The sequence below is a fragment of the Hippocampus bargibanti genome, linkage group LG13, assembly GCF_051943395.1.
Source record: "Hippocampus bargibanti isolate YZ-2025 linkage group LG13, ASM5194339v1, whole genome shotgun sequence".
Lineage (NCBI taxonomy): Eukaryota > Metazoa > Chordata > Actinopteri > Syngnathiformes > Syngnathidae > Hippocampus > Hippocampus bargibanti.
Genome location: NC_142746.1, coordinates 11,971,300 through 11,990,174, shown reverse-complemented (window position 1 = coordinate 11,990,174; position 18,875 = coordinate 11,971,300). Strand labels below are relative to the sequence as shown.

At 39.1% G+C, this 18,875-nt stretch overlaps 1 protein-coding gene across 3 annotated transcripts in view; it reads right to left on the bottom strand.

Annotated features, from left to right (window-relative positions):
- The window catches only part of hpse2 (heparanase 2), a 54,096-nt gene that overhangs the window by 12,253 nt on the left and 22,968 nt on the right, over window positions 1-18,875 (bottom strand). For all 3 annotated transcript variants that reach the window (XR_016116983.1, XM_089012830.1, XM_089012829.1), the window contains 3 exons: window positions 11,408-11,581; window positions 9,117-9,288; window positions 3,529-3,576 (listed from right to left, as the gene is read on the bottom strand). Coding sequence is in view for 2 of the 3 variants with exons in the window: in XM_089012830.1 (XP_088868956.1) it covers window positions 3,529-3,576; window positions 9,117-9,288; window positions 11,408-11,581 (394 nt within the window). In the remaining variant the exon portion in view is untranslated. The remainder of the gene's footprint in view (window positions 1-3,528; window positions 3,577-9,116; window positions 9,289-11,407; window positions 11,582-18,875) is intronic.

Below are 18,875 nucleotides of genomic sequence, written 5' to 3'. Positions count from 1 at the left end.
TAAAACCGTATTTCATATTTTTGGATCATATCCGGTTCCACTTTTAATAAACATGAGTTCCAGATTAAAAACCATGATGAGTCACAGTAGCATTTTTTAGTGATTGTGTTTGTTTTACATCACTTTTAAAACATCATTAACACACAAAAAAAACAATTATTCGCAATTAAACAACACAGAGGAACAATAACAGAGAACTGTTTATTAGACACAATTTTTAAGACTTTTTTTGCTGCACCACAGTAATAAAACAAAGAAGATGATGTTGATTCTTCACTCAGAGGATCCATAAATCAAATTAACAGTGTTAATGAATTCAGTGAAGCACAAAGGAAAAAAATGGTTCATTCCCATTACAGCAAAGAATTTCTGCATTTCAAACGGCTCTACTTTGGAAAAGGCCATGTCCACATGTTAGTGGAGTGCTAGATATGGAGAGACATGCAGTTTCTCTCACGTGACGGTTTACTGCTGAAGTTTCAAATACTATAAGGTTCAATAGTAAAATAATAATAATCAAATACTTTGAGCGTGTCATTGGCAAACACTAGAAACATTTCAGAGGGAACTAAGGCCTCGTGCGAACATTCGATCTGGCCGACCACGCAGTTTTAAATTGAAAAGAAAATCAGCAAAATCTGCACAAAAACATTCAAGCCACATATTTTCATAATATATACAGTATTACAACCTTCATTCAATCTTTGCCTTATTTTTTGCTTTCAGTTGTTTTGACATACTGCACGTGTAAAAAAAAATTGTAATATCAGCTTTCAGTAATTTTCAGACTCAAGAGAACATTATTTAAATTATAATGTCAAATAACTTATAGAATATCCCCTCCCCCCCCCAAAAAAACAAGGAAAAAGTCAACAAATGTCATTTGAGAAGTACGAGTCGGCAAGACTAATGTCATTTAAAACTGAGGAATTTCTACCCGGTCTCCAGAGTGAAGTTTTCTTGCTTTTTTTAAATGTATGTATTTATTTTTTTAGGTTGATATATTTGACATATTTAGTATCACAATTTGTTCCCTTGTCATTATTTAAATGTGATTTTTTTTAAATGGTTTCTGCACCACAAATGCACTGCTGCTTGCAATTAGAGCTCCTAATAAGTGTGCGTTCGGGGGCCACTACACAGCAAATAGGAAGCCAATTTGTCCCATTCACTTTTTTGGCTCATATTTTCACAAAGTTAGACGGCAATGTAGACTTAATAAGGTCAGAGGGCCTAACTGGAGGAGGGCGGTTGATTGGAAGTTTGTTCTGCCCTTTGAAAGCCATTTGAAGTTTAAAGTGCTATAAATGTCACTTCCTGTTTTGTTTGCTTGTTCCTGTGTGGAATTTTCCTCGATACCGCAGAAGCGCTGTGTTTCTCCGTGCTGTTCGGCAAAAAGCACCCGTGTCGCACCTGCTGGTGATCAAGGTTTTTAGGCACAGGAGACAAATGCATCAGAAGGGCGCTGCAAAGTTGTTTATTACCAGTCTTGTATTATATCCCGCCTTGTAGTTACTTTTAGCTGTATGTATGAGAATGTTTTTTGTTTTCTTCTTCTGCCCTGTGCAGTTCACAGCGTGATCGTAGCTCGTTAATTCTTCCTTCCTTGGCTACCGTCTATTTTCTTTATTTGGTCACTGGCCCTCCACAATATTTTTTGCTGAAAAATAATTTTTCACCCCTGGTCTTATGTGAAATAAGTATCTATTCATTTAACTCACAGCCGAAGCTGGAACAAAGCGCAAACATGGAAAAAAAGGAAATGTTGCCCCCTTATTTACAAAAATACCTGTTTCTTCAAAAATCAACATGACACATTTACTGAGATATGACTCACTTTTTTCTCCTCTCATAAAAGTAATCTGAAATGGAGTGTAAAAAGTATGTAATACCATAACGGCAATTAATTCATATTTTAAACAAAATATATTGGAAGGGAAAACCTGCCAGACCGACAGACCGTTTCAAATGTAAGATTGTGAAAACCTGAAGTTACACAAGGAAGAAAAGGGAGGTGTTCCAATGATCACAGCATTTGAAAAGGACTGTACTGTACAATGCAACTCGTGGCAGCTGCACTGCAGTGAAATGCATATTGGAGACGTGCTAATGAGTAGGCTCCAAGTTTATTAGTTTAGTTCGTCCGGTAGACATGAGAGTTTCTGTCATGCACGGTGGGAAGACTGGAATCTGTAGCTTTCGTATAAAACTGCCTAATTGACAGAGAGAATGAGCTGGAACATATGGTTTGATTTTAACAGTGTGGGTGGTGTTTTTCTAAACCCAACTGACAAGCCCTTCCTCCTTCCGTTTTGTCTATTTAGACCTGACTTTCAACTCACTGATCATAATTTCACGCAAGGCGGGTCTGTTGGCCTGAATACACACGTGTGCAAAGAGACAGGAGTTATGCATTCCGATCATGGGTGCAATAGGCAAACGACAGGCGTTACTAATTTAACACAAACTGCAGGATGTTTCTCCTGTTTTCCCCATTCCCGCAATGCTCATGGTTCTTCACATTGTAACTCAATTACGCAGTAAGAAAACAGAACTATCTGGCAAAATCATAAGATAAAATAATCACAATAGGCACTGACACTTCAGCAACAATTTGTAAAAATTGTGTGCCTTTTTGGTTGTTTGGTGGCGTGACCCGTACTTACGACCATGACGGCCAGAACCATTTTTTTTATTCTACGCCACGCAAGAGCCGGCAACGCGTACTACAATTTTGGCCAGCCAGCATCTCACTCTCGCACAGCAATCTATTGCGTGACTACACTCAGTACAGTAGTTACACAGTGCAGATACCGTCTCTGCAACATCTCCTGTAGTACTGTACACTGCTTTTTTTCCTTCGGCGTCCGAGCGTGTGCATCGGGTGACCTTTTCTGGCTTCTCCGTTAGCAGGGAGAGCGATTTTTCAACAGCACGTGTGCGTGGGTAGCAGTGCGTATTTGGGTCGCCAGAACGCGCATGCGCTGACACTAAAAGGTAAGTATAAAATTTATAAATAAACTGTACAGTAAACAGTTTGGTATACATTATAGATACAGATATGCATTAATAAAATTTAATAATATGAAATATGAAATGATAAAAATGACACTGAAAGTTATAACATTTATAAATGAACTGTAAACAGTTTGGTACAGTCTATAATATTGTTCAATAGAAAACATTGCTTAAAAACAACAGATTGACATCGTATATGCTGTTGGATAAATCTTGCGTCGGCCATTTTGAATGGATTTAGACTTACGACCGTTTGACTTAGGACCGTTTTGTCGGAACGGAACCCGGTCGTAAGTCCGATGTTACCCTCATTGTTATTTATTCTGTCTCGGAAATTCTTACCAACTTCAAAAAGGTGATTTAATTCTGTGTAATTTTGAAGAAGAACTAGCCAATTATTTGGAAAATCTAGTTGCAGACATGGTCACGATCTGGAGCAACATGAAATAAATAAAATGTATTCTGCCAAAGTCAATGAGATTTAAGAGGAAAATGGGGTAAAATACCTACTGTTGCCACGTAACTGCGTCAACAACGGAGCCAGCATCTTTCATAAATCTGAAAGTGAGAATGAAAACAAACAAATTAAGTACAAACAATCTGAATGGAACTTAATTAAAATGTCTCAGGCCGATTTACAACATGGAAAAGTTTCTATGCAAGCGCTATTAGGTTCCTCAAGCTAAAAAGCGGAAGAACACCTAATAGGACCATTTGCGGTTAGGAATCCTTTAAAACAGTGAAATGCTTGCAGGAGCTTTTTTACAAACGGAAATACAGAGCACAGTGTCTTTTTTTTTTGTCCTAACAAATGCATTTCAGGTGGTAAAATCACCACCTGGACTGTGTTTATTTTATGTTGTTTAAAGTTTAATGCACACAACAATTGAAATATCATGCAGTGTTATCATCGGCACATAAATAAAACAAGACAAAATGGTAAATGCAGTGTCCGGTCACACATTACTTCTTAATGTATTGTAGTTGGTCTGTTATTTTGGGCCTGTACAGTGGAAAAGCGAGTTGCGAATCATCCTTTTTGCATATAATTGCCACTGTTTGTGGACTGTTTTCGGTATACGAATCGACTATTTGGCAGGAACAAGCGGATGTATTTATGTTGTAATTCTTTTTGCAATGCTTGACAATGTGCATAACATTGTGATCTGAAAACTAGCCATATAACTGCAGCGACCACGGCGGAAGCAGCTAGTTGTATATATAGGCAGAGGTTCCACAATTCAGGATTATCCAATCAGAAATTGCTATTGTTTTTGTAACACTCGGAAAAAAAATATTTGTTAAAAAAAATCTATTTAGAGTCTATCAATCCATTTTCTAATCCACAAAGTTGGACATGTGCTGGAGTTGATCCCTGCCATCTTCGAACAATAATGGACTGGGTGCCAGCCAATCACAGATCTATTTAAAGTGTGTATGTTCTGACTATAATATAGTGTCATTTTTAATTAAATGAACGGGTAGCCGTCCCGGCATGTTGCGGGGCACTTCAACGTGCGTACAATGCATTCATTCGTTCAATCAAAGACACCAGAAGTTGTTGTGTTGAATGAATGGTCCTGTGATGACAGGCAGGTTGAACTTTTCTCAAGGACAAATAAAGCACAAAACAAAAAGGAAACTATCAACTGGTTGAAAATAATGTTGTTCATCCTTTTCCTCTATTGTCCAACCCAAGTGACTTTGGATGAAAGGCAGGTAACAACCCGCATTGCTCACCAGTTAAGATTTGGCCAAGTACCAATTTGCTTAAAACATGCTAATAAAACTTCAGGTGCACTTCTGTGAAAAAGCCCAAATCATTGAGCCCAATTGTAACTTCAAACTTGTTTAAAAAAGTGTTCCCCAATCCAAATGGTCACTCCATTGTTGTACCCTTGAATGTTTCAGTGTAAGCATTTGCAGTCACCTTGTATACTAAACACTAATGGTTCCATATTTGGGGGAGTAACTGCTTGTCAGAAATTTTTGTTTGTGTATTTCTAAACATCATACACACACACACACACACACACACAACTTTCGCCACGCTGGCTTGTTTAGTCTGTCTGTTTCAGCTGTTTGGATAGTTAGCAGCTCCCACTCTAAATCAACGTTTAGTTTTCCGACACCAGAACAGCCCTCGTAAGAGTGTCAAACACACAAGAATCACCTCGTTGTTAAACTTGACACACACGACACAAAGACACCACAGCCTTCTTCACTCTCGGCCTCCTCCTCCAGTTCTCCCATTTATCATCCACATCGTTCCTATCGCCAAAAGCTCACTAGTCGCTCAAACACATCTTTTTATTTGCAAGTAAATTATATCTGACAGAAATAAACATCTGCTGCTTTTAATGTCCTTGTTGATCTAAGTTGCTTGAGCAGAGGGAGGATTGTATCATATTCATCCCTTCCAAAATACCTGTCAAAATGTGGGTGGCGGCAGAGAAGAGGCAGATACAGGCTGAGATACGCACAGGCAAACTCTTCCTGTGTTTATCTGGACACATGATTTTATTACGACTTTACCAATGTCGTTGAACTTTATGGGCTCCATTGCGGTTCCAATTGTTTATTTAGCAGTGCAAGTTAAAGCCTAGCGATAACAGGCCAATGCTTCCACTGCACTTATTTGGTCGTTAGAAAGCTTGCATAAATGTGACCGGTCGCAGCTGGGACATCATTCCGCCCAACCGCACTACAGGGCACAGGCACTCTGTTGACCTTCACGGCATTGCCAATTTGCTTTTAATGTCATTTGCATTTCAATCCCAGCACCATGGGCACAACATTCTGTCTGAATATTTTTGTCTTGAAAATGTCTTCACATTTTATTTTATTTTTTTATTCATTAATCGTGGGCAACGCTTCATTTATATAATAATATAATACATTTTATAATAATACATTTTATTTGAAGCGCTTATCAAAGCTCTCATGGACACTTTACAGTCACAGACAACCATAGATACAATAATAAATAAAATACAATTCTAAATATAAACAAGAGAGAAAGCTACACAGAAGATGCAATTTTGAATAGGTGGGTTTTGAGATGGGATTTGAAGGTGGGAAGAGAATGTTACGAATGTTGGAAGAAAATGAGCTCCAGAGTTTGGGGAAAGAGCGGCTGAAAGCTCTTTCCCCCATCGTGCTGAGATGGGCAGGGGGCACACAGAGGTGGCGGTAGGAAGAGGATCTGAGCGAACGAGAGGGAATAGAAATTTGAAGAAGGTCAGAAAAGTATTAAAGCAGTGGTGGGCAAACTACCGCCCGTGGGTCGGATACGGCCTGTGGGCCGGATATGGCCCGCTGGTCTTTTTAATCCAGCCCACCAAAGATTGTTACACAACTGAGATTCAATGTGAATGGCTACATTCATTTCATTTGGACTTGTAACGACAGGCATTTTAATGCCACGTGGCAGAGTTATTTCAAGTTGCAAAGCACAGGGAGAGAGAGCGAGATAGATCAAGGAAGAAATCTTATTTATCCATTGCGGACCTCTGTCAAACGGGAATTTCTGAACCAGTTTAAAAAAAAATAAAAATGCATGAAAATTACGAGGGCTACATTACATTAACGATTGAGTGCCAATAAAACGCTGGCCAAACCTCTGGCAATATTTTTTTCTCTTCCACAAGGGGGCAGCATTTCCCTTTTTTTCCATGTTAGTGCTTTGTTCCAGCTTCAGCTGTTGTTAAAGCGCTATATAAACCAGTATTGTATGTATTGCAATGCATTTTGGACAGCCACCCTCATTTGAAGTTCATATAACTCCAGACCCATATAATTTAGGATTTATTTTTTTTTCTGATGAAAGAGGAGAGTTTAAGGTTTCTTACGCTGCATTGAATGTTTATGTAGTCCTAAAACTCAATATTCTGTAGGTCCTGGAATTCGAGTGACCATGACAAAAACCCTGGCACTGGAGTGGACATATTTTTGCACGTGTCTCGCAGTGAATGACATAACAACAAAAGATCTGGATGCCATATGGAAGCCCGCCGTACCACCAACTGAAGAAACCTCCTCTCCATGTGACAGAAAAAGGGTGTTGGTCCCATGATTTTGTATCATTGGATCCAAAACGATGACTTGCAAGTGACTTTTGATTCCAGTGATTTATATTGGAATTGCAAATGTTTTTAATTTCACTCATTTACATTTACGTCATGTAGATCGTGGTATCCAAACGAAGAACAGTAATTACAGCAGAAAAGAAAGTGAGATGCATCTTATTAAACCATGCGGGGTACAAAGTACAAAACATTCTGAAGACACTTCCAGTCAGAAAGATTCAAATCTACGAGACTTTGAAAAACAAGGAAGCGATTCTTGCTCAGTCCCATTCCGGCCGTAAATAGTCAGAGTAAATCGCTTACGAATCAACGGACACTCAAATCAATACGCGATTCCTGGGAAGGTTTGACTGTGATCATGTTAAAAAAAACCTTTGGCAAACTGGACCACTAAGAGGAGAGGAGCACACTGTTATCCAAATATTTTTTCATGATTATGTTCTCTCAGTGTCCAGCAGGTGGCAGAGGCATTTCCGTTTTATTTTCCCCGCTACTGCACCTGTCTGGCATCACAATTATTGGGAATCTGTAAGGAGTTTGTGGACCCATGTTAAGCTGGAGGACAATTTTGCTTTACTCAAGTTGTTGTTCCTGTTCGTTTCTTTGACGCCCTCTTATTACTCTCGTTCCATTTTTGGCTCTCGCTTTGATTTATGTTTTGTCTGTTCAACGACCGGTGCCTCATCCAGAATAATCAGTGCAAAACAGATGGGTGGATTTATTTCTAACAATGTCATTGTTGAATAGAAAGCTTTTCCAAATGACTATTATAAAAATAAATAAATAATTCTTTGAAAACATTAACATTCTAGATCGCTGGAGAGACCATGTCTCTCAGCTGGCCTGGGAACGCCTTGGGATCCGCCAGAACGAGCTAGAAGAAGTGGCTGGGCTGGGCAGAGGGAAGTCTGGGCTTCCCTACTGAAGCTGCTGCCCCCGCGACCCGACCCCGGATAAGCGGCAGAAGATGGATGGATGGATGGAACATTCTAAATTGTAATATTTTAGCACTTCCAATCACACAAGCATTATAAAATGATCATTTTTTGATGGTTCAAACCATCGGCATATGTTACCATAGTTTTTATGCCAAAGTATAGTAGTCCACAGATTTGCAAACAAGAAAGCTTGTCAGTGTAATTAGATCGGACAGGATACTAACAAATCAAGGTTTTTTTTAGAACCTTGTTGAAGGAAAAACAAAAATGTATGGAATTGTCCAAAGTAAAAATGTTCAGTGAAGCAAGGAGTCTAGTTTGCCACGTTTCCTTAACTCTGAACAGGCACCGTTGTGCGAATTAACTCATTCACTGCCAGACGTGCAAAAAATGTGTCCAGTCCAGTGCCAGGGTTTTTGTCATTTCCACTTGAATTCCAGGACCCACAGAAGACTAAGTTTTAGGACTACATAAACATTTAATACAGCATTAGAAACCTTAAACTCTCTTCTTTCATCAGAAAAAAAGTTATTGCCTAAATTATATGGGTCTGTGGTTATATGAGCTTGAAATGAGGGTGGCTGTCCAAAATAGAATGCAACACATACATATTGGTTTATATAGCGCTTTAACAACAGCTGAAGCTGGAACAAAGCACTAACATGGAAAAAGGCGAAATGCTGCCCACTTGTGGAAAAGAAAAAAATACCACAGGTCATGGCCAGCACTTTATCAGCACCCAAGCATGAAAATGGGAAAAACCGAACAAATTCGGGAATGGTGCTCTATGTCATTCTCAATCCCGAATAAATGTGTGAGTGGCAGTGAATGAGTTAAAAAGCAAACACTGTTAGATAATCCTGCAGCTCTAATTTAGTGTTGGGAAAAAAGTGAGACTTTGTGCCGACACGTTGTAAATCGGGTGACACCTCGTTTAGGCTGACATTATATAACTTTGGTTGAGACGTTCGAGCGGGCCATCCAGAAAGACATAAACACTGAATTGTGTGATTGCACGTGCACATGTCTCAAGGCTGGTGAAATATCTGTCGTGTATGCAATCTTGACTGACCCGTCCAGGAGAAGAATGGCATTCCTCCGAGGTCTTCCGGCATTAGGGCCATAAAGGTGAGCTCGGTTATAGTAGCGCACAGATTGAAGCAGGGTCCGCAGCTGGGTGTAGTCCTGAGCCAGCTGGGTGCTGTTGATGGCGCGGCCCACCATGCTGCGGTAGGCATTGGGTTCTGGGAGGAAAACACGCACAATGTCGAATGTTGTTCTTGCATTCTGGTTTCGTGGAGCGCAGCCGGCAAGAAAAAGACGAAAATTAGAAGTGGCAAGATGAACTCGAAGTTCAATGAAAAAAATAAATTGGATGAGTGCACTGGTTTGACGCAAGATATAGGAAACCAAATGTGTTGTCTAAATGTTGACGAAACACTCGTATAAAGAGCAGTATCATTATCTATCTACGCATTTATCTGTTGTTTACGAGGTTCGGTCCAGATGGTTTTACGACTAACAACTTTTGCGATTCTCCTCCATAAATGTTCATTGCATCTGCACAATATTTTAAACAGCTTCTTTCGCCATGGTACACGTCTTCACACAAAGATTTGATATGGTCAAATCAAGCATTTTGCACGGTCTTCAATCAACCGTCGAGGAGAACATAAAAGGTCCAAGCGGGAGCTCTGTGGCAGATGAAAATCTAGTAGAAGGAAAAAAATATGTCTTAAATGTCACACAAATGTTCAACATCGACCAGTCATAATGCAGGTGGTGAGAATGTCACTGGTGTGTTTTGCTTTCTTTCTTTTTGGGCCATGACGTTGGTCAGAGGAAAAAAAGAAGATTATCACCCAGAAGTTACTCACGAAATAAGCGGCATCATTCAAAGCGAGTGAAAATGTAGACCGCTCCAGTATTTGTGCAGCAGCTGGCAATTGGGTAGCATGCATGTTATATTGTGTGTGTGTTTTAAGTGTGAACTTTTTAGATCACGCTTTATTTGGTTTATGCTTTAAGACGGCAGTTTGAGTGTGCTGCAGTTCCTCTCCTTATGTGCACAGCACAGATGAGGACGCGCTGGTCTGCCACATTCCTCATGTGAACTTAATTAACCCCTGAAATACTTGACTAACATGTTTAATAATACTTTCATTTTGTCTTAAAAAAAGAAAATAGAAAAAAGTACTGAAACGTAATACGTACGTAAACGTAATCATGTATTTTGTTTTTCTACTTTCATTCCTTTCATCACTTTGCTGCTGTGAAATGTAAATTTCTCCACTGTGAGACTAATAAAGGCATATCCAATCCAATCCAATACAGTAGTTCCTAATACAATACAATATATATTGATTAATATAGCGCTTTAAGAACAGCTGAAGCTGTAACAAATAAGGCCAGACAATTCAGAAATGAATGCTAGGCAATAATAAAATAACAAAACAAAGCAAAATAAAGCCAGAAAGTAACAAATATACATGTAAAAGATTGTTTCAAAAAAAGAAAAAAAACATGATGTTAAAAAAATCCTTCTTTCCAACAAGCCATGTGTCGGCCAGGACAGGAAATATTTCTAAATTGCAAAATCAAACGGGACCTAAAACAAGATCTGGACAATGCCTTTGTAAAAAAAAAGAACAATCAATTGTTTAGTCAGGGTGTTTCTCTACCCACAACAGTCAGCCTCCAGATTTTCCCTGTCGTAAATAGTCATCTCAATTGCCTCCATGTCTCTCTTGAAAAAGAAAAAGTCTGGAGCGCAAATGAGAGCAGCCAATGTGCAGTTTATCATTGGGCAATTCTCCGTAGAAGATATTGTTTGTGATATTTAAAATATTTAATGAAGAGTGTCTCATTTATATAATATAGTGTCATTTAATTGTATTTAATTGTATTGAATGCAACGGTGTTAATAATGGCGTGTCTACTGAAGACAATGCGTTTCTTCCAATCACGGTCTAATAGATAATGCAAGGCGTCAGTTAACCATAGGATGCATTGTACAGGATAATCGTTAAAAAATGGATAAAAGAAAACAATGGCCCATTTCATTTCACCATCAAAGTGCAGAGACCGAATTGTGGTCTGCCTGTTGCCATCATAGTTCCTGCACACTGCTTATATGCACCCGTTATTATACTAATCTTTTTGAAAATACGGGATTGAAAATAATTTATATTGGTCCCACAAAATAGATCTATTTGTTAAAGTCATTATAAGAAGTGGGTTTTGAACTCACGCCTCCAGGGCAGACTGCAACCTGAAGGCAAACCACTCTTCCATTCCGATAGTAAAATGCACAAGGTGGAAAAACAAGGGTACATCGTTGTATTCCCTGAGCAATGTACTGACCGTTGCCCAACTCCCAGGAGATGTTGTATTTCTTGCCAGCGCTGTACTTGAGGAGGGTGAGCGTGGACGAGGTGTTCCATGAGTTGTCAGGGTTTCTGTGCAGTGCGTTGAGGCCCAAGATGAGGTGCAGACCAGCGCAGTCGGCAAAGTTGTATAATTTGTCTAAAGATCTGGCTGGGAGAAACCCACAATGCAGTTGTAACTTTGATTCTTTTTATGTATCCAGTGTAATAAGATCAATACTTTTTTTTGGCACATTAGGTCATGGAATTCAACACATTTTGGGGAATGAATTCCAAAACACGAATGGGGTGTATCAGTTGCTTATTGTGGTGGGCATTGTTTTGCAATCCTTGTGCATGCAAATTTGTTGATTTGAAAATATAACTTTCTTCCCAATAATGTTGGCAGAAATGTTTTGTTTTTTTTCCGCACTGCAGATTATGTACATTATCTTGCTGGCAGTGTATGCTGATAGTGCAAAACGGGTTTGCTCAATGTGCGATACAGGACAGTTACTTACTCTTGTTTTGAAATGTGATCTGCTTGAGTTGTAACAATCATATAAATATTACCTCGCCCTATGGCCCTCTATCTTGACTAGTCTGTTCCTGATTATATGTTTCCTTCAAAAGAGGGTTCCACACTTGTTGAAATTGCCAAATTGTGGAATGAAGACAAAAGCATTGGACATTAGCATGCGAGGGATCTTTTAATGCTGGTTGTGTGAAAATAGTCTTTGGAATGTGAATCATGAATCTGCAATTTCAATGTTCAAGTGTACATGCATAATTTACAGAGCACAAGTAGATGCTCAATGCAATTGGAAATCGGATGCAAACAGTTTGTTTGCATCCGATTTCCAATTGCAAAACACATATTTACTTCTACGAAGAAAAACAATAGGGACATTTTAACTATCAAACAGTGTCAAAATAAGTTTGAACAAATGATATTGAGAAGCAAAATATAATTCAAAGCATGTGCTCCAGTAATCATATTTTAGCCATCATTAAATGGTGGGAAAAACATCTCTTTTACTTACTAGCTGGCTGCTGCACAAGCACCGCTCAAAATGGGCACACATTTAAAACTTTGTGCACTGTAGTGAACACCAAAAAATGCACGTGCAGTGTGAAAAAAATCCTTTTTTTTCTTAGAAAATCATTAAAAAAGTCACTGTCCAAATATTTCTGGATGTATATCTAAGTGTTCAAAATTCACACTGGACTTGAACAAAGTACCTATTTTAATGCCCATAAATCATTGGTTTGAGCACAGCTCCTAGCCTGAATACAAGGTATAGTGTTACTGTCCACTGAAATGGACTTCTCATTAGTCACCTGCCAAGAGCAGAGCATCATTTGGTCCCTTGCGAAGAGAAAACAATGCTGGAGCACTCCACCCTCTCTTGGGGCTAACATGAAAGCGCTCACATGAACACACTTGAGAGCCTTCAAGCTAAAAATATGGGTTCTTGGGCATGGCTATACACATGGACACAAACTTGGTCTTACATATATGTGATTTACTAAGCTGAGAAAGTTGATAAATACTTGACTCAGTAATACCAATGAAGTGTTGCACAAACACAGACATAAGCACTTAATACAGCTAAATAAAACTGCCATGTCTTATGGTGAGAGTAACAAATGAGACTCAGTTACATTCACCAACATCATTAATCATTTGTTTCTTTGAAATCTCTGCACAAACTATTCCTTCATATTTCTGTCACATCATAACGGCCTGTCTGAGATCATGTGATGCTCACACTTGGTAACAAAGATTTCCAACAATTGGTGAAGAATCGGAGAAGCATGCGTGTGGGATGCCTTTGTTTGCAGCGGAGAGACCGCAGTTTGGATCATGTCATGCTGTCGATCTCATAGAAAGTCCAGTTGTGTGAACAGACAATACAGCTCCAGCAGCCAAAACAAACATGCGGATCAAACCTCTCAAGATGGAGGACACTGATTTGCTGTGGCGACCCCTTGAAGGGAAAAGCCGAAAGGAAAAGAAGAAGAAGTCAATGTTATGCCTCATTTCGACACCTCTAAAAATATGCTCAAACACGGAGGCAAGGCATTGGCCTTAACAGAAGCACACACTCATGCACAAATGGATATTATAATAAACTATTTATTATTCAATGCCACCTCATGAACTATCCCTCCCTTAAAATGTGTCAAAGAAAGGAAGGAATGGGGGAGGGGCAAATGATGTCATTGGAACTTGCCTCATAAAATGGTCACAAGTACAAATAGAAAGAAAGTAGACTTGCACCTGCTTTAACTCGTTCATTGCCAGATGTGAAAAATGTGTCCACTGGCCATTGTCACTTGAATTCCAGGACTCATAGAATATTTAATTTTCAGGACTACATAAATATTCAATGCAGCATAAGAAACCTTAGACCCCCTTCTTTCATTAGAGGAAAAAATTGTTAATTCATAAATTATATGGGTCATGAGTTATGTCAGCTTGAAATGATGGTGGCTGTCCAAAATACAATGCAATACATACATATTGATGTATATAGCGCATTAACAACAGCTGAAGTTTGAACAAAGCGCTAACATGGAAAAAAGGGACATACCGCATTGCCAGAGGCCATGGTCAGCATTTTATCGGCACCCCAGGAAGAAAAAAACAAAACCCAAACTAATTGGAGCATAGCGCTCTACGTCATATTTTTAATTCCCAAATAAATTTGTGAATGGCAGTGAATGAGTTAATAATTGGTAAATGGATGCAATAGGCCATTTCTAAGGGGTTGTAAATAATGGGCAACAGAGAACTTCTGGGTGGCGGAATGCGAGTGACTACCAATTATTTGAAACACTTTTGAAAAGTGCACATCTGTTGATTTTTCGCCTCTATCCTAGGGTCAACGGAAGTCATTTTAAGAACATAGGCCATCAAAATGGCCTCTTCCATAACTTTGTTGCTGTGTTACTTCCGGGTAGAGTGAACGCTGGTGTAAATGGCTGCCGCTGCTCACCCGCACAAAAAAAAAACTTATCTCGTGACTGTAAAGTGTCCTTGAGAGTTTTGAAAGGCGCTTAGAAATTAAATGTGTTATTATTATTATTATAATTATAATGATGATGATGATTATTATGATTATTATTATTATTATTATTATTATTATTATTATTATAAGGGAGCCATGGAAGATCCTGGGTGACTCTTTTGAGGAGTATCTGAAGGCCTTAAGGCAGGCGTCGGGAACCTTTTTGACTAAGAGAGCCATAAAAGTAAAATATTTAGAAATGTTTTTCAGTGAGAGCCACACGCGGGCGCACACACACACACACACGCGCAAACACGCACGCACGTGCGTCCACTTTTCAACAAAATGTCAGAATGTATTATTTAAAATAACTTTGTGATAGTACTCACCGTTAACATAAATGGTATTCCGTTCCTCGTGACTGGTAAATATCGAGGCAAACGATCGGGTCCAAAGGCGAAGTTGCAGCTAGCTAGCCTGCACACAGCTCATAAGCTTCCGCACTTGCTATCTGCAATATACTTCTCGCAGAAGTATATTGATGCTAACGTTAACACGGGGCTTGTTAAAATGTCACTGACATTCGACTGTTTCATCGATGGAATTGTTTCATTGCAAATTAGAATCAGAACATTTTCTCTCCTCAAAGGCGAATGCTCCGGTGCATTCAAGCTGAAGTGTACTCGTCGGCCTCATTTAAAGGGGTGTTTACCTGTTTCAACTTGACGGCCAGTATCACCCAATCAAAATTGCGCTCTCCGCCAACCTAGGTCAGTGTCATCCAATCAAAATTCCGCTTTCCGCCAACTGCAGCCCCAACAGGAAATGAACGGCGAAAAAAACGAGAATATGTACTGTATTTAGTTTTATCGGCGAGCCATATGCAATCATCAAAAGAGCCATATATGGCTAGCGAGCCATAGGTTCCCGACCCCTGCCTTAAGGCAGGGCAGATGAAACCAGAGAAAAACATTGGACGGCAAGGAGATAATTTCAAAAGACAACACTCCTAGATTATGGTTTGGATTTGAAATCTATCTTTTCTGACAACCCTCATCGTGACATGTCATACAGTTGGAAAAAGTACAATTGTTTTGATCAAAAATGACAATGTCATGACAAAATACGCAATAATTTGACACAGTATCAATTACAATACAATGTGATGGTTCATCTACTATGGCGAGTGCTACACAAATATCTGAACATAAGCATCCAAATCTATTACATGCAGTCTATCATTTTATATTAACCTGACACTGTGTGTTAAGAGCAGCACAGAGGGAAAAACGTGTTTCCAATATAACTCCATATGACTCCACAAGCATATTTCCAGCAGCGTGTGGGCTTCCTTCATACAGCAAGGCTCCATTCCAGTCAAACCAATTCGGTCAAACTACCACTGTATAATAGGTGAGTGCAAAATATGAGGAAAGCACATGTTTTTCAATTTTTTGTGTGAAGGGGATGGAGTGTGAGTATGCTGTTAAGAGAAACAGAGCGAGAAAAAAAAGTCCTGATTTGTAAATTTGCAGCGACCATGTGAGCGTTTGTAGCTTATCTGTATGCCCAGCATGAGACGATGCAGGACGTATGACCTAAACAATGTGGTATGTTAACATATACTGTCCTTGACATTTAAATCAAACACAGAGCCTTGGAAAATCTAAAATGAGTTGCCTTTTACTGATTTGGACTCATGTCGGAAGAGATTCTCTTGCTGGTGGAACAGGAAGTTTGTGGTTACTTTCTAAAACTAAAAGAAAAAGGCTTTATATGCTGACCGCATTATGTGGCTGGTTTACAAAAAATACAGCAAATAATTTGTTGATCCCGTACTCTGTGCGCCTGCTTAACAGAATGAAACAATTCAAAATCGGGAATTTGATACCTCGCTCCAAATAGGCAGTGTGATTTATGCCAACAACTGTTACGCAACATACGATAAGTATTTAAGATGCAGCTATTGCATTTTTTGGTATTCAGATAGCCTTCTCAAAATTTTAGCGCACACCTCTGATAATGGAATAATTGACAACTGAAATTACAGGGATGAGAGGGTGTGTTTCCTCCTGACCATCAAAGAGCTTGGACCTAAAAAAAACATGGCAGTACTTTTTAATGAGACACCTGCTTGAGAACGCTGTTAAATTTATTCAATACCAATGCCAAAGAGGAATGTTTCAGTGAACTTCCTCACAAATGCTTCAAAATGAACGATGCTCAAATAGCGGAACAATAGCAACAAGAACGTCTGTTTGGCGGACATCTGCTTCATTTTGGGCTTAGAAATGTTACATTTGATCGTGGGCTGTGTGACTGATGAAGGTGATGAGGACCAGATCCTAAACTAGTCAAAAGCAAATATATGCAGCGCCAGATACTCTATTTTCTCAAACAATAAGTACCCCAGGCACTTCGATCACGCCTTAGTCCAAAAGCTATGTCTACATAATTACTGCTACATTTACATAGTCAACATCAATTAAAAGTCATTGTCACTGGAAAAAAGACATTAAACTATTCAAATATATTTACAATGTCGTCTCTCTAACAATGTATAATAACTGATAAAGAAGAATGATGTGGCTGAAATCATTTCACTATTTTACTTGTTTACAATCAATTGCCCAGCTGGTCTCTTCATCTAATTGCAAGGCTTCTATCCTCCATTCTAGTAATTCAGATTTCAATGGTTACATGGTCAATGAGATTGCATGCAGCCCAAAGGCTTAACTAATAATCAAACAATCTTAGAATGCCTTCTATGCAGTCCTGGATATAGCTTAACATTTCAAATGTGTTGTTCATTTTAAGAAATCAGGTGTCAGGAGTGATATCAGGTTCATATATGAAGGTACAGCATCAAAGTCAACGCCGTTGGTCTTGTGACAACCAAAATATTTTGTTAAATGACTGATGTTTATGAAGAGACGAAAATATGAACTAGAAAAACACACAGCCTTAAGGTTAATATTACATATTAAGCGGTACTCAATCATTTGGTGCTCTTAGAAAGAGATTGGGCGTATCAGTAAATCTTGTCAAACATCAGGCAATTGCTGGAGGGAACACTACGGGGGGCAGAGGGCTGGCGGGGGCACCTGCTTAAACCAAGCATCTCATAACTCTTCGCTCCCAAATCCCACTTTTCTAACATGTCATGATGTCAAAAGTGGGACTTAACCCAACACTTTGAAGGATGTGCGAGCCAGATGTTCTTGAATACAGAGATTGGGACTTTTGCCAACCATACACCTGACCAAATAAAAGTGTGGAGCCATGTGCTTGTCATGTGCTTCCGCTGAGTGTCAACAACTTCCAAATATGCATTATAATAAGATTCACAACCTCTTTGCATTATTAAGATGTATTTGCAAACAACTTAGCCGCCTCCATTTGAATTTTCCTTCCACAATGTGAGTTGCAAGTTTTTAGATTGTTCAGTTAATTTGTGACAAGTACATCATCTTGCATATCACATAATTAACTGATCTTCAGCAAAACAGGAAACACATGCCAACTCAATAACACCACACCAGATGTCGTGAAGGAGGAAATGGTCACTGTAGAAATGATATTATCTTTACTGCCAGCTAATCATGGACTTGAATGACGGCACACCGCATTCTAAATTGTTATGCAAATGTTCAGTGGTCAAGTGGTGAGTTCAGCCAGCTCACATTGCAGAGGTGCAGACTTCGAATCAAGGCACCAAACCTGACTATGGATTTTGCATGTTCTTCACATGACTGTGGGTTTTTTTCTGGGTATTTTTCGGTTCCTTTTCGAAATTCGGAAAAGATACATGGTAAGTTAATGGATGAGTGTGCTATCACCGATTCCTGATTCAACAATACAGGTAAGGTCTCTGAGAATTTGAACTTTTCATTGTCGTAAACATGCACAACCTATGGATAACCAAAGAGCAAAAGGCCTTAATTGACAATGTGAAGCTTGCTAGCGCACAAAGGTCCATAAATTAGCTACATCATTGCTTAAGCAAATCGTGTGAAAACAGTAACACCTTATAATTTGGAATTTATGCTGCATCGCAAGAACCAGTGTCTGCTTATGCAACGGATTTTAGATCCTGAAACATGTTTTATATTTAGACACAGATGGAAATAAAGACGCACTGAACATGAACAATGAATCTGTTTTACATCCCTCCATGCACTCCTGACTCCTTTTCAACAATTTTCCTGAAAGGAAATGCACCAAACAGTGTGTTGGACAAAATAGTGACGTGACAAAAGAACAATAGTGTGTATGTATAATGTTCTTTTGTTTTGGGAAAACACTGCCAACAACTGCAGTCTGTTATACAGTAAACAAGATCTGCAGTCTTACAATTAAATTAACAATGCTATGGGAATAAGCATTGGGTCATTGCAAGTTGTTCAAGGTGTACCCAGACAGCCGTAATTGTACAATTACAGAAAGTTGAGC